A 15,028-nucleotide genomic window follows, 5' to 3' on the forward strand; every position below is an offset into this window, starting at 1 on the left:
CTTGAAGGATGTGTAGGAGTTTTCCAGGGTTGACTAGCTAGGAGCAAATTGGGATTTCAAAGTGGCTTGAGGGGCCTGGGCGGGGGCGTGCCCATGGACTGGGTGGGGAAAGGGCCTGGTCTCAGGCGAAGGCTGGAGATTTCACCCCAAAAGATGGGAGCACTGCTTGGGCTGGGAAGATACTGCTGATGGCAGAGGACACGCAGCTGCAAGTCCCTTGGGGCCCCCAGCATCACCCTAATCAGTGGTCCTCCCTCTGCTCCTCCAGGTAGCAGAGCACCACCCCCCACGCTGCTCATGCAGTGTCCACACCCCACACCACGCTCCAGGCGAGGTCCTTGAAGTCAGAGAACAGGAATGAAGGGAAGGAGGGGCAGGGACCTCCCACAGCGACGTTCAGGACCTGCCTCGACCCGGGCACCACGGGCCCCAGGGCCCCTGGGAACCATCCCACTCCCCACCCTCTGGCTGTGGAAGGTGGGGAGGGCCCCGCAGGCGCCACACTGACCTGGTTGTAGAGGGCGCAGATGTGCAGGGCCGTGTTCCCCGAGGCGTTCTGCGCCCCCATGTCAGCCCCGTAGAAGAGCAGGTGCTCCAGGTGCTGTACGTGTCCGTACCTGCAGGCCTGAGACAAGACCTCTCGGTCAACGGGGCACCAGGGGGCGCCGGGCTCCATGCGGGACACGCCCAGCTCCACCCGGAGGCTCCCACCCCAGGGGCAGTGAGCTGAGGGAGCATCTGCTGACACCATGCCGCCCTGGCCTGAGGGTGATGGGGCGTGGCTAGAGGATAGTGGGGGGGTGTGGCCTGAGGGGTGATGCTGGCCGGATGGGGGCGTGGCTTAATGGTGATGGGGCGTGGCCTGTTGGTGATGATGACAGTGGTGGGGGCATGGCCTGAGGGTGATGATGCCTGCTGGGGGCGTGGCTTGATGGCGATGGGCGTGGCCTAAGGATGACAGTGGGCGTGGCCTGTTGGGGATGATGGCTGTGGTGGGGCGTGGCTAGAGGGGGATGAGCACGGGGGTGGGGGCGTGGCCAAACAGTAACCATGACAATGATAGTGATGGGCATGGCAGGCATATATTGTGCAGTCACTAGCGGCCAGGTGCGTCACAGGAATTTCTCTCCAAGCTGCCCTGAGCCATGAATTCTACCTCAACTGACGCCCGCGATTAGCAGGCAGCTCCGAGCGGGTAAGTCCCTGGCTCAGGGGCCCCCGGCCATGTGGACGGGGCTTTCACCCCACGCACCGCACCCAGGCCAGTCACGCCCTCGCTTATCCGGAACAGAGTCAGAGAGAGAGAGGGAGGCCGGGAGGGGGACTCCCCACGTGGGCCCGTCACGTGTGCCGGCTGCACACGAAGGTGCGTGGGCGGGAACCCGGCTGCTTGGCCCCGGCTGGCCTCTCACTGCACAGCCCCCCGGCCCCCAGGTGGGAGCGAGGGGGCAGGGAGGGGGGCAGGCGGACCTGAAACTGCCCAGGATTAGAGCCACACGGGGAATGAGTCCTCCAAGTTCCTAGATTGTGGGAAAGCATCTGGGTGTTTCTTCTTTAAAAAAATAAATGTTATTGATGTCAGAGAGGAAGGGAGAGGGAGAGGGATAGAACCATCAATGATGAGAGAGAATCATGGATCAGCTGCCTCCTGCACGCCCCCCACTGGGGATCAAGCCCACAACCCGGGCATGTGCCCTGACCGGGAATCGAACCCTGACCTCTTGGTTCATAGGTCCACGCTCAGCCCCTGAGCCATGCCAACCGGGCATTACTTGTTTCTACTTTGTTTATGAAAGATCTCCACGTGGAAGGGCATTTCAGGAAAAATACTGGGGCCATTTGAGGAACAGCTTTTAAGGTCCTTTGCAGACATGAGCTCAAAAAACTGCTCTCCCCGAGTCAGCCTGCAGGGGGCGGGGCAGCCCAGGGCGGTGCCTGGAGCCCCTGGATGGGAAGCCGCCTTTGCAATGAGACCCGTGGCCTGGGCGATCCCAGGAGAGGAGGCCAAGGGGAGGCCGCCACCTGCAGCACCTGCGGGCAGGCCTGGCCTGGGCACCAGACCCAAGGGAGGAGGCAGAGCCAGACAGGCCGGGAGGGAGCTGTCCACACCCCAGGGTGCTGGACGGAGGCACAGACTTGAGTTGCAGGAGCCAGAAGCCCCAGGACTGCAGAGGGGCTTCGCCTGACAGGGAGAGCGCAGCCCACCTGCCCCTCCCTCCTGCCCCGGGCGCGGCCCTATCAGCGCGGCTCCTGTGCGAAGCCTGGAGGGGAGAGAAAGCACCAGGCCTCGGTGGGGGAGGAGCGAGTGCACCGGCTCGGGGCAGCTGCTGGCCAGTGGCCTCGGGCAGGCCCCTCAGCCACAGAGGGAGCCGCTGGGCTCTGCAGCCCTGGCCGCGGCCATCGCTCCCAGGTGACGAGGTGCCTCAGCAGGACGGGGGCCTTCCCCAGCCTGTGAGACAGACGGACCGGGAGGGCGCGGACGGTGCCACGGGTGAGGGCAGAGCAGGAGCGAACACCGGGAGTGAAGCCCTGGGTGGTGGCTCAGTGGTTAGAGTGCAGCCTGTGCAGGGAAGGGTCGTGGGTTCGATTCCAGGTCAAGGGCACGTACCTGGGTTGTAGGTTCGATCCCGGCCCCGGTTGGGATGGACAAATAAAATAAAATGAACGGCAGCCCGGAGCGAAGGCCTCCAGTGCAGAGCAGGGCTGGGCTGGGGGTCGGGAGGCGGGCGGCTTCGGCACTGGGACACTCTGAACCCCTGCCGGGGTCTCGGGGCAGAACCCAGCCCACAGCCAGCACCGCAGGACCCCGCGCCCCAACACACAGTCCCCTCATCCCAGGCGGCCGTCCCTCACCACCGGCGAGGCGGCCACACGGGCAGGTGGACAGCGAGGGGAGTAAGATCCTTGAGCGGGAGGCACCCGGCAGAGGAGGGAAGTGGGCTCCGACCCGGGACGGAGCCCGAGGGCCATGTGAGGGGGGAGAGGGGCTGTTCTGTCTCCTCCTCCCCCTCCTCCTCCTCCTCCTCCTCTCCCTTCTCCCTTTCCCCCTCCCTGTTCTCCCCCTCCCCCTCCTCTCCCTCCTCCTGCCCCTCCTCCACTTCCTCCCTTCCCCTTTCCTCCCCCTCCTCCCCCTCTGCGGGGCTCCCCTGCATCTGGGACCAGTCTCCTCTCCTCCCCTCCGTCCAGGACAGACCGCCCTGCCATCAGGTGGGCTCTGTTCTTGCCAGGCCTGCAGCTGCCACCCCGGGCCAGGTGGGGGCTGGGACACAGGCCTCTGTGGGCCCTGGGCCCCTGCACTCAGAAGGCACCTGCCCGGCTCCCGGGCGCCCAGGACGCGGCACCCGCAGGGCTCCGGCCCCGCTGGCTGGCCGTGCAGCAATGCCACAGGCCTGCCCGCTCCTCCAGCTGCTCCGGAGAGTCAGGCACGCGTGTTTCTGAGGAGCTCCCCCAGGTGTTTAAACGCGGGGCGGGGGGGACTGATTCAAATGTTCTAGGAAAAGGAAGCCAGATGCAGCCCCCGGGGGCCCTGTCCGCCTGGAGGCCCTGCCCGCCTGGGGCCCTGCCCACCCAGAGGCCCTGCCCTCCTTGGGGGGGCCGGGGAGGCGCTGCACAGCGGGTGCGGGCGTGGACCTACCTGGTGGATCTCGTGCCAGCCGTTCTCGTCCCGGCAGCACACGGCCGCCCGCTCGTGCAGCAGCAGCTCACAGCAGTAGGGGTCGCCGCCCACGATGGCCGTGTGGTACAGGGGCGTGAGGCCGCAGCTGTCCTTGTAGTCCGGGGACGCGCCCAGCTCTAAGAGGGTCTAGAGAAACAGGAGGGTCGTGCTGGCCGCCAGGGGACACAGCCCAGGCCTGGAGCGGGCAGAGGCCCGGGAACAGCGCTTCTAGCGGCAGAACAGCAGGAGGCGCAGGAGAGCCAGACACCCCCTCCCCTCCCCCCACCCCAGCCCCTCTCCAGCTGGCAGTTGGGGATCACCTGGCGTGGCTGTGAGTGGGGGTGGGGGGAAGGGGGACCAGGGAATCTGAGGGGTGGGGCGTTCCCGGGGCACAGACGGTACCTTGAGGGCCACCTGGTTCCTGGCGCGGGCGGCCTTGTGCAGGGCCGTCATCCCGTCCCTGGCGCGGAAGTCCAGGTGCGCCCCGCCGTTCCTCAGCGCTTTGATCACCTCCACGGAGTCATCCAGCTGGGCGGCCAAGGTCAGGGGCGTCTCTGGGGGGACGCACACGCCTCAGAGCCTGGCCTTGGGGGAAGCCGCTCAGCCCCGGGGCTCACGTAGCCAAGTCTAAAGGGACCCCGAGCATCGCGTCCCCCACACACCACGGGACGTCAACCGACATAAAGAAGGAAGGAAGTCCTGCCGTTGCAACAACATGGGTGGGCCTTGAGGGGATGATGCTCAGGGCGACAGACAGACAGACAGACAAAGCCGGGGCCACAGCCACAGAGGAGCCAGGGGCAGGAGGGGGCCGTGGGCGGCCGGGAAGCACACTTCCTTCCGGCTATGAGGTGACGTGTGTACAGCAGGTGAAGATGCTCCCCTTTGAAAGTTGCTGCCCGGCTGGCGTGGCTCAGTGGTTGAGGGTCGACCTATGACCCAGGAGGTCAGGGTTCGATTCCCGGTCAGGGCACAGGCCCGGGTTGTGGGCTCTATCCCCAGTGGGGGGCGTGCAGGAGGCAGCCCATCAGTGATTCTCTCATCATTGATGTTTCTCCCTCCCTCTCCCTTCCTCTCAGAAATCAATAAAAATATATTAAAAAATAAAAAAGTTGCTAAGAGAACAGATCGTGAAAGTTCTCACAAGGAAAGACCGTAACCGCGGGAGGTGTGGGTGACAGGCAGACCGACGGCGTGGGCGTCCCACAGACACACACATCCTGTGGGCACCCAACGCTGACGCAACGTCGCAGGTCAGTCTTACCCCAATGACACGGAGAAAAAGAGAAAAGCTAAGATTAAATAAAAGCTAGTGCTCATTTGGAATTTAAAAAAGAAAAAGAGGCCTAGATGACTTGGCTCAGTGGTTAGAGCGTCAACCTGGGGACTGAAGGGTTCCGGGTTCGATGCTGGCCAAGGGCACGGACCTCGGTTGCAGGCTTGATCCCCGGTCCCAGTCAGGGCACGTGCGGGAGGCAACCCATCCATGTGTGTCTCTCACATCAATGTTTCTCTCCCTCTCCCCCTCCCACACTCTCCCTCTCTCCCTCTCTTAACAAATCAATGGGAAAACTATCCTCGGGTGAGGATTAACAATAAAGAGAAAAAGAAAGGAAGGGAGGGAGGGTGGGAGGGAGGAAGGAACCCCCAGCCCCAATGTCACTGGGGACCCTGAGAACCCGTGGCCATTTCATCCACACGAGGGAGGGGCTTGGTTCCCAGCAAGGGGGGCGGAGGGGTGGGCAAGACCCTTGCAGACACATAGCAGCTCCATGCATGGCATCATTCATTCATTCATTCATTCACTCAGTCAACAGGTATGTACTGAGCAGGTGCGGACGGCTGGAGACGCCGTGGGAGCGAACACGGCTCAGCCCCAGCTCACGGCACAGCGAGAAAGCCCTGGAAAGCACGGTGGACCATGGGTGCCGCACACGGGTGCACTCGGAACCCAGTCACCATGCGTGCCCCGAGCCCATGCCTCCGGGAGGCCCGCTGAGGCCCTGGCCACGCTCACCCCCAGTCTCCAGGTCGTGGAAATTCGGGTCCAGGCCTCGGTCCAGCATCTTTACGATCTTCTCCACCGAGCGATGCTGAACGTAGTCCATGCATTTCCGCAGGTTGGTCTACGGAGGAGAAGGAAAAGCGAGAATGTCTCCACAAGAGACGCCGACAGAGGCCACGGGAAGGTCCTCACGGGGCGCCTCGGGCCTCCACCACGGAGGGGGAGCCGCCCCTGACGGGGGCCCCTGCCGACCCCAGGGCTGGCCAAGCGGCGGCTTTCTGCCACGGATCCCAGGTGGAGCACAGAGCCCCCGCGTGGCTGCTGCAGCCGGCCTGTCCTGGGTGCACCCTCCCCGTTCCCGGTCCTGGCCCGGAGCCCGGGGACGACCGCTGTGCGGTTAGGTCGGGCGGGGAGAAGAACCTCCACCTGCAGAGCCGCCCTGAGCTCAGAAGAAGATGCCGCAGATGACAGTGCGGTGGCCGCCGAGCCCCTACCTTGGTGTGGAGCTTGGCCAGCTGCTTCTCGTCCAGGTGGGACTGCTTGTACACCCGCTTCTTGTATCGGAACTGGCACAGAAACAGGGGAAAAAGAACGAGTGAGTACTTCCCAGGCTGCTCAGAGGACCGCCTTCCCCTCGCCAGTTCCCCGAGCAGGGCTCCGAGCACCCTCCTGGGGTTACAGAAACGGCGGCACCGCATCCAGGGCCCAGGACACACGCAGGGAAGCGCCAAGGAGAGCCTGCAGCCGGGGCTCAAGGCCCGGAAAAGAGACAAAAGCACCCCCAAGGGTGGAGGAGAGGCCCACTGTGGGGAGTGGGCACCTGCGCTGGGCGCTGCCCAGGAGCCACGACTCATTCCCGCAACCAGCAGCACTTCCTTTGACCTGGAAGCTGCCTCCAGGCACCGGAGCCTGTTCTGTGGAGATGAGGAACCACGGGAGAGGGAGGCGCGGTGTCCCATCGGTGCGAGGCGAGTGTTGGTGTCGGTCCCGCGGCCTCCCAACCCCAGGCCTCCCACCTCCTGCCTCGCCCGGGGCCCTGACCCCTTTCGGTCCGACGTGCCGGGGACGCTCCAGGCTCAGGAGGACCTGACCGCGTGGGAGGCACCGCGTTCTGAGCTGGGACCTCCATTCAACCCCAGCCACACGGCACCTCTGACTGCGGAGCCGTCGCCCGCGGCCCAGAGGCTGCAGACCCCCAGCCCCCCCTCCCCGAAAGGCTCGAGTTCGGGCTGCGATCCGCACGGAAACGAACAGGGTCACTTCACACTGGCGACGCGGTGTGAGAGGAGAAATGGCCGCGCTGCCGGCCACCTGTGTGCCGCTCCTCACACATATGGAAACACTCCGTCCCCTCGGGGTAGCAGCCCGGCTCAGAGAGGCAGGGCCACAAGGCGGCCGTGGATAAGGGCGTCACCACGGAGGCTCAGAGCGCGCCCCCACCCCCCCCCCCCCCCCCCCCCCCCCCCGTCATCCCGAGGGCCAGGAAGAGAAAGGAGGCCATGCTTCCAATACCCCAGGAGGGCCTGGCCGCACAGCGCCCGGGGCAGGAAGGCGGGCTGGGGAGGCAGGCCAGCGGGATCGGCATCTGGGACTGCAGGTCCCAGTGATGAGAGCCCGAGGGGGGCGTGCTGTGCGCACCCCAAGTCCCGCCCCACATGCCCGTCAGATCTAGACAGAAATAAGGGCCTACGAACAGCACCGCCCTCGGCAGCCCCAGCAACGCCAGGTGCGACCTCAGGGCGCGAGCTGGTGCTCAATGGGGGTCTCCCGTCGGTACCTCCAGGGAAGGCACGCCCTTGCCCGCGGGCTGCGGGTACTCGCGCAGGAGCCGCTCCTCGTCCAGGAACTTGCCGTCGCGCCCGTTGCTGGCCGGCTGGAACAGCCCGTAGTTCAGCACGTCCTTCAGGCTCTGGTTCAGCGAGCACAGGATCCGCTGCTTCGCCACCCACACCGTGGCGTCGGGGTTGAAGCGAAGGCACTTCTGCGGGGAGGACAGTGACGCGTGGTCGGTGACCCAGTGCCCCCCGAGCTCCCGCTGGGCACGTGGCCAGAGAGAGTGAAGGTGTTTCTGTCCAAGACACACCGCCCACCCCCCGGCTTCTCGGATGGACAGGAAGGCCCTCTTATTGCTGTGCTTCCTTTGGCTGAAGGCTCCCTCTGTCCCTCTCCAGGGTCAAAGGCTGCACGACTCAGCAAAATGCCAACAATTGTTGAACAAGAGACTTCAAATGAATGGGTTCTGTGCTCGTAAATGAGACCTGGATACAGTTTTTTAAAGGTGACCCCTGGCTGAGAGCGAGGGTGGCGGGGGGACAGGTGGGGGGACAGGCCAGGCGGGTTAGAGGCTCAGGGCATCTGTTGTGGTGCAGGGAGCTCTCAGCTTTGGAGTGAGAAGGTGTTAGGGTGGAAATGAGGTCTGGGCCCTCGCGGGAGGCGGGAGCTGGAGATGTGAGCGAGGACACCCACGCCCTTCGCACAGATGCGGCAGGAGGGCCGGGCGTGCGAAGAGCAGAGAGCGGCCCGGGCCTCCCCAGCTTCACTGTGAGAGACAGGGGTGGAGGGAGGTGGGGGGGGGGGGGTGGCGGTGGCGGTCTCTGCTGGAAGGGGAGACCAGCTGGGGCAGGAGCGAGGCCGGGGCAGGAGGGATGCCACAGGGAACAAGGCAGGAGGCACCCCACCCGCAGCGTCCCCTCTGGGCAGATGCCCCCGGGACCAAGGACAGGCCGGGGACTACAGGAGGGGCTGCCGCAGACTCAGGACTCCTGGAAGGAGACAGAGCGCTACCCCCCAGGGGCCGGGGGGCTGAATCAGACACCTGCCCAGCAACGTGCCAACGGGAGCTTGTCAAGGTCACAACAGCGCCCCTCAAGGTCGGAACCTCCCCCGCCCAGGCCTTCCAGAACCCTCTCCCACAATGGAGGCCCCTCTGCGTCTTTGCAGACCAAGAGGCCGATGGGGGGGGGGGGCCTTGGTCCTCGGCCGCCGCCTGAGGAAATGGCTCAGAAAGCAGCGCCGAGACAGGTGCCGGCCCCCAGCAGCCAGAACCCGGGACCTCGGACGCAAAAGCAAGTGGCCACCGTGTCCCGAGGAGCCGGCCAAGAAGGGCTTAGAGACCGAAGGAGGCCTTGCTGCGGGGGCTCCGTCTTGACCAACGACAAGCCCATGGACCTCCATTCGGAAGCAAGTGATGAATTAGGGATCGTCCGTCAGCTGACAGGGGGCGGGGGCCCAAGAGGCCGGGGGCCTGGGGCTGCTTTGGGGAGAGATTGGGGGGGGGGGGCAGGGGCTGGATGACCCCTGAGGTCAGGGCAGCAGCTGCGTGCTCCCTCCTGAATGAAAGCGCCAACTCGAGCGCATTTACCTAACAGACGGGAACACTGACTAAAGCAACAGTGGGGGGAACTCGCTCCCCGGGCACCTGCCAGGAGGTGGGCCGGGCCCCTGCACCTCCTTAACTCGTGGGCACGTGCAGTGGAGATGGGCGCGTGCAGTGGGGATGGGCACGTGCAGTGGGGATGGGCACGCGCAGTGGGGATGGGCACGCGCAGTGGGGATGGACAGGTGCAGGGGATGGGCGTGCGCAGTGGGGATGGGCGCGCGCAGTGGGGATGGACAGGTGCAGGGTTAATGGACGCACACAGTGGGGATGGGCACGCGCAGTGGGGAGGGCACGAGGCAACGGAGCTGCTGGTGCCACTCGTGGGTGGAGGTGGGCACGGAGCCAGAGCAGGACACACGCAGGAGCCCCGACAGCGTGTCACCGTCTCATGCTTCCCTCTGGGCTGTACTTGGACACGACGCTCAGTGTGGATTTGAGACGGGACAGCTGTGCTGGGGCAGCTCCGTCCCCCTCCCTCGCTCCGTCCCCGGAAACAGAGCCAGCGAGGAACCGGTTCCCGCTGATTCTGGCGCACGCCGCCTGCTCAGGAGGCCAAGTGCGCGCACCGGTGCCAGCGCACACCGCACAGGAGCCCTGCGCTGTCCTGCCGGTCCAGAGAGCGGAGGCCGCGTCCCCGGCCACCCGCCCGGCCACTCCCTACCGACGCACGGCTCTCAGGCTCTCAGTCACGGCTCTAACTCCAGGCCCCTGGAGGTGTGAGGCTCAGAGACAGTCACTCCCAAGGGCGAGGGCCGCACCTGGGGCGAGAGGACACACCTGGCCGCTCGCCAGGCCCACGCGTGTGCCGGGACCTGCCGCCTGGAGGTGCCCAGCAGGTGACAGTCAAGGAATGGCATCTGCACTACTCGGCCAGCAGGTGGCGCAGCGGACTGGCCGCCGCTTTTCTCTGACGGGAGCCGACCCCCTGCCCTGCTTTTGTCTCTGGGAGGAGATGCTCTGAGGGAGCCTGGGCCCACCGACCAGGCAGGGAGCCGGGTGGGGGGGGAAGACCTGGGTGTGTGTGTGGGGGACAGGCCTGAGCCCACCGGCCAGGCAGGGAGCCAGGTGCGGGGGAAGGCCTGGGTGTGTGTGTGGGGGACAGGCCTGGGCCCACCGGCCAGGCAGGGAGCCGGGAGGGGGGGGGAGACCTGGGTGTGTGTGGGGGGGACAGGCCTGGGGACAGGCTCACCGTCTGCTGCAGGTCCTGGATGAGGATGCGGATGACCAGCGTGTGGCCCTGGCCCTCCTCCGTCCGGGCGCCGCCCGGCTTCCCCGCCGTGGCCCGGATGGTGTCGTAGATGGTCTCCTCCTTGGAGCTGTCCGACTCGGAGCCCAGGGAGTAGTCAGACACGCTCTGGGCCATCTCGTCCTCGCTGGACGTGGGGCTGCGCGGCATGGTGCCCGGCGCCTGGGAGGGGACGGAAATGTTACGGACAGACGCCGCTGTCAGGCCGGCATTCGTCGCTGTGGGCACTCAGGGTCTCAAAGGGGGTGACAGCGGGCGCCCCACGCCTCCCGGGGCCGAGCCAGACACAGCCGGGACCGGGCGAGCTCTGCCCAGTGCTGGCACCAGATCGAAAGGAGCCCTGGCCCGGCCGCTGGCGGGGCTCCGTGGTTGAGGGTGTCGACCTGTGAACCAGGAGGTCACAGTTCAATTCCCGGTCAGGGCACGGGCCTGGGTTGCGGGCTCGATCCCAGTGGGGAGCGTGCAGGAGGAGCCGGTCCAGGATTCTCATCACTGATGCCTCTATCTCTCTCTCCCTCTCCCTTCCTCTCTAAAAGCAATAAAAATATTTTTTAAAAAATAAACAAAAGGAGCCCTCACGAGCCGCAGCCCTGGCCAGGGTGCAGGGACCAACCAGGGGCCGGGCAGTTTGAAACTTTCCAGGACTTTCCAGGGGAGAGGAAACGCTCGCCCTGTCGCGGAAGGAAGTGCGGCTCAGGTGGCAGTGGTGCCGCGTTCACGCCACGTGGACCCTCAGCCACGCGCAGAGCAGGGACAGGAAGCTGCAAAACTGGAGCCCACGGGCAGGGCCGGCCCAGGACTGAGGCCGCCCAGCGGGGCCCCGGGGTCCCCGAGAGTCCGTGGAGCTGGGGTACAGCCTCCTCCCCATCCAGGCAATGACATCCCCGCAAAGGCCCAGGCGGGGGCGCCGACTCCACCCCGCACGGCTCAGCGGGCGCACAGAGGACACCGTGACCCCCAGCTCTGGGCAGGGGCCCAGAAAGGAGGGGACGAAAGCCGGTGAGAACCAGGGCTGCCGGGAGCGGGTGGAGGCCGGGCCACGGCGCCTCCTCTCCTCCGAGGACTCTGATACGGGAGGTCAAGGCCACACGCACAGGAAGGAGGCACAAGGGCGTCCCCTTGACGACGGGCAGGCGTGGGCCCCTGTGGTCCAGGGTCTGCCTGGTTGGGTGGGATCGCTCTCCCACGGACGGCACAGCCTGGGAGGGAGCAGCCCCTGCACGCGGGGACCCCACACATACACTCCTGAGGAGAGGAGGGCACAGCACATTCACACACATCACCCAGGGGCGGCGGAGGGACAGAGGGAGGGCGTGGGGGGAGACAGAGCCACCCGGGGAGTGGCCGTGTCCCGGGAGGCTGTAACACCACTTGTAACATTTTATTTCCTTAAAAACCGTCTCTGCAAATGTCAGGCTTTGATAAAGCTGGGGGGGGGGGGGGGTGAGCTACATTATCCTGTACTCTTTTCTCTGCGCTGGAAACAGCTCCCGGGAGAAGGGAGGGAGGGAGGGCGGAGGGGAGGGGTGAGGCGAGGAGGGGGGAGCATCCCAGGCATCTCCACCCGGGTCGCTCCAGCCCCTCCCACTGTCCCAGGGACTCACGACACAGGCACAGGCCACCCCCACCCCAGAGACACGGAGGAGCCACCCCAGAGACGCCCGCCCCGAGGCATCGAGGGCCTGGAGACCAGCCAGGTGGGGCCCCTGCTGGCGAGTGGCCCGAAGCCGCTGTTCTGTGCGGCCGCTCAGGGTGCTCAGTGCTTCATCGTCCGGAGGTTCCACGGGAAAACCGCGTAGGGACCTCGGCGACCTCTGGCCCGGCCCCCCCCCCCGCAGGTGTCCTCGGATCCCACCTGCCCGGCACTGTCACCGGCAGGACCCTCCCACCCGGCGACAGAGCTCAGACCCGCCCATCCTTCTGTCCTTCCCCAAACCCTCTGCCGACCAGCCGGGGTCACCGGCCAGTTAACTGATCAAACAGCAGCTTTTCTTTCTGGAATAAAAATTCTGGTTCCTGGGCAATGCCGAGTAACCGTCAGAGCGCAGGGAGACCCTGCATCCCCGAGGCCTCGGACTCTCAGCGAAACATTTCCCCGCCACGAGCGCGGGAACCGCGAGGGAGGAGAGCGTGGGGGGCGGGGATCCGACGGAGCGGGGTGGCCACGGCTGGCACGCCCGGGGCGACAGGCTCAGGGTGCGGCCTCCCCCCGGCCGGGAGCCGGGCGTGCGGGCGCCCGGTAATCACAGGCGGCAGCACCTGGCACCCGCCCTGCAGGCTCCCTGATTACAACGCAGGAGCCGCCGTGCGAGGCGTTACAGCCATGTGGTTCCACACAGGCAGGCAGTGCACGGTGACACGTGACATGAGGGTAAATGACAGGCACCGTGCGTGCCGTCTGCATGATGATTCCCGCCCTGGCCCGGCTCCGGGGGGAGGGGGTGCGGATCCCCCGGGGGCGCAGGCAGCAGACGGAGCTTTGAAAACACGCCAGCACCAGGGATTCCGAGTGAGTGTCTGGGAGGCCGCGTCCGTGCTGTCGCTAACCCCCCGGGCGACTGTGCTGACAGCCACAGTGCCAGGTGCCCTCGGACCCATCTGCAGCTGTAACTTTGAAGACTGGGGGCAGGGGTCACGGCCTGGGGTGAAGGTCATGGCATTGGGGGTCAGGGTCATGTCCTGGAGGTGAGGGTCGTGATCCGAGGGTGAGGGTCATGACCTGCGGCGAGGGGCCATGTCCTGGCACTCTGGACAGCGGGAGCGGTGCCGTGTCACCACGTCCGAGGGATCACCCAGCAGACACCGGTGCTGGGCCCTGTTGCTCCGGTTCAGGTGGCTCCTCCCTCCCCTGCTCACCCTCTGCTGCCTGCGAACCCAGAACCCAACGGGCGCCGAGAGAAAGCCAACGGGCGCGAGGACGGTGCCGTCCCACTCCCAGGCCAGGGCCACCGCTAACGAGGAGCCCGCGGGCGGGTCGATGGGAAGCCAGGTCGGGCAGGAGTGGCCGCTAGTGACGCGGCCGAGACACCCCGCCTGCTCCCTCACAGGAGGGGTGTGGCCCCAGAAAGCCCCTGGGCTTCGGGGTAGCACAGGCCTCAGTGTCCGCATCTGAAAAATGGGCACATGCAGAGCCACCCGGAGCAGACACAGCGCACAGAGCCCGCAGAACTCGGAGGAGTGGGCGGGCTGGGAGCCGGGGCGACAGGGGCCGAGCTGCGGCCTGGCTATCTGCCTGGTCACTGCAGGCCGAGTACAACACGTCCCCGCTGGGACCTGGGTCTGAACGGGGGTGTGTACAACCCGGAGGGTCTTTGTAGGAAACCAGGGTGGGTGGGTCTGAGGCTGTTTCAGCTAAAATCAAACTCAAACCAAAACTGACAGCCGGAGGCAGCACCCCGAGTCACCCCGGCTCCCCTGGGACCCCCCACCCGGCAGCTGGCCCGGCTCGAGGATCCCGCCTTGCTGCTCGCAGTGGCTGGGTGACGGTCACACGTGGCACCTCTGCTGCCCGAGCTCAGAGGCAGGGGCCCTGCTGGACGGGCTGAGGGGTGGGGCGGCGGCCGGGCGGCGGCCGGAGGCGGAGAGGCGGCCGTCTGCACCCCGGTTCGTTCCAGATTCATCCCAGGAGGCTGAGGCCTGCTCGGGGTCCTGACCTCACAGGGGCCTGGCCTCCTGGAACGCAGGTCCCTGGGAAACGCACACACCTGGGAGCGTTTACTTATTAACCCGTAGGACGCGGGGAGCACGGGGCGGGGAGCACAGGGCGGGGAGCACGGGGCGGGTCCGCCCGCGTTTCGGATAAACAGCAGCTCCATTTCACGCTGCGCATCTCCCACGGGTGCAGGAGGAAGACGGTGAAAAGCGAGCCGTCTGAATTCCCACGGAGCCGGAGCCAGGCGCCCTGCGTCTCAGCAGACCCTGGTGGTGGGGGACAAGGGGCCCTGTGCGCTCTCTAACCCGCCCCGGTGGTGGGGAAGGCTGCACAGAGCGGAGGGAGGAGCAGCACAGCCACTGGGGAGGGCGGGTAAGGCCACCTGTGGGCCAACTACGTCCAGGGGAGGGGCGACCTCAAGCTATAAAAACAGGTCGATAGGGTTCAATGACTCTCGGGACGTGTTTGGTCTCACTGACCCTGCCAAGGTCCCAGTTAACGAGGGAAAGGACGGCAGGAAGCCCTGGCCGGTGCGCCCAGTGGTTACAGCGTCAGCCTGCGGACCAAAGGGTCTCACGCTCGATTCCGGGTCAAGGGCTCGGACCTCGGTTGCAGGTTCGACCCCAGAGTCCCAGTCGGGCATGTGCAGGAGGCAACCAATGGATGTGTCTCTCTCACATCAACGCTTCTCTCTCTAGCTCTCCCTTTCCTCCCCCCCTCCCACTCTCTCTAAAGATCAATGAAAAAAATAACCTCATGACGATTAGAAAAATACTAAGTAAATAAAGTGATGGCAGGAAATGCAAGTTTAAAAGAGACTCCGAATGGGGCTGCGAAGGTGCCCGAAGAAACAAGTCTCAAAGCGGCCCTCGCAGCCCGGGTGCGTCTGATGGACGGACAGCCGGGTCGACGTCCCTGCTCGGGGCCCTCCAGCCACCGCGCAAAGAGGAAACGGCCTGAGACGGACACAATACAGACAGCCACGTCCAGCCGCGTGGCTCAGGGGTGGAGCGTCGACCTATGAACCAGCAGGTCAGGGTTCGGTTCCCGGTCGGGGCACATGCCCTGCTTGCAGCCGATCGATGAGTCTC

At 65.7% G+C, this 15,028-nt stretch overlaps 1 protein-coding gene across 1 annotated transcript in view; it reads right to left on the reverse strand.

Moving 5' to 3' along the window:
- The window catches only part of SHANK2 (SH3 and multiple ankyrin repeat domains 2), a 173,063-nt gene that overhangs the window by 151,516 nt on the left and 6,519 nt on the right, over window positions 1-15,028 (reverse strand). Inside the window, exons 2-8 of the mRNA XM_070427138.1 lie at window positions 10,229-10,447; window positions 7,438-7,641; window positions 6,155-6,226; window positions 5,673-5,781; window positions 4,058-4,209; window positions 3,635-3,802; window positions 509-625 (exon numbers count right to left, since the gene is read on the reverse strand). Coding sequence (XP_070283239.1) covers window positions 509-625; window positions 3,635-3,802; window positions 4,058-4,209; window positions 5,673-5,781; window positions 6,155-6,226; window positions 7,438-7,641; window positions 10,229-10,435 — 1,029 coding nt within the window. The 5' untranslated portion in view covers window positions 10,436-10,447. The remainder of the gene's footprint in view (window positions 1-508; window positions 626-3,634; window positions 3,803-4,057; window positions 4,210-5,672; window positions 5,782-6,154; window positions 6,227-7,437; window positions 7,642-10,228; window positions 10,448-15,028) is intronic.

This window comes from Myotis yumanensis, unplaced genomic scaffold (genome assembly GCF_028538775.1).
Source record: "Myotis yumanensis isolate MYYU_CA2020_CCGP unplaced genomic scaffold, mMyoYum1.0.hap1 SCAF_10, whole genome shotgun sequence".
Lineage (NCBI taxonomy): Eukaryota > Metazoa > Chordata > Mammalia > Chiroptera > Vespertilionidae > Myotis > Myotis yumanensis.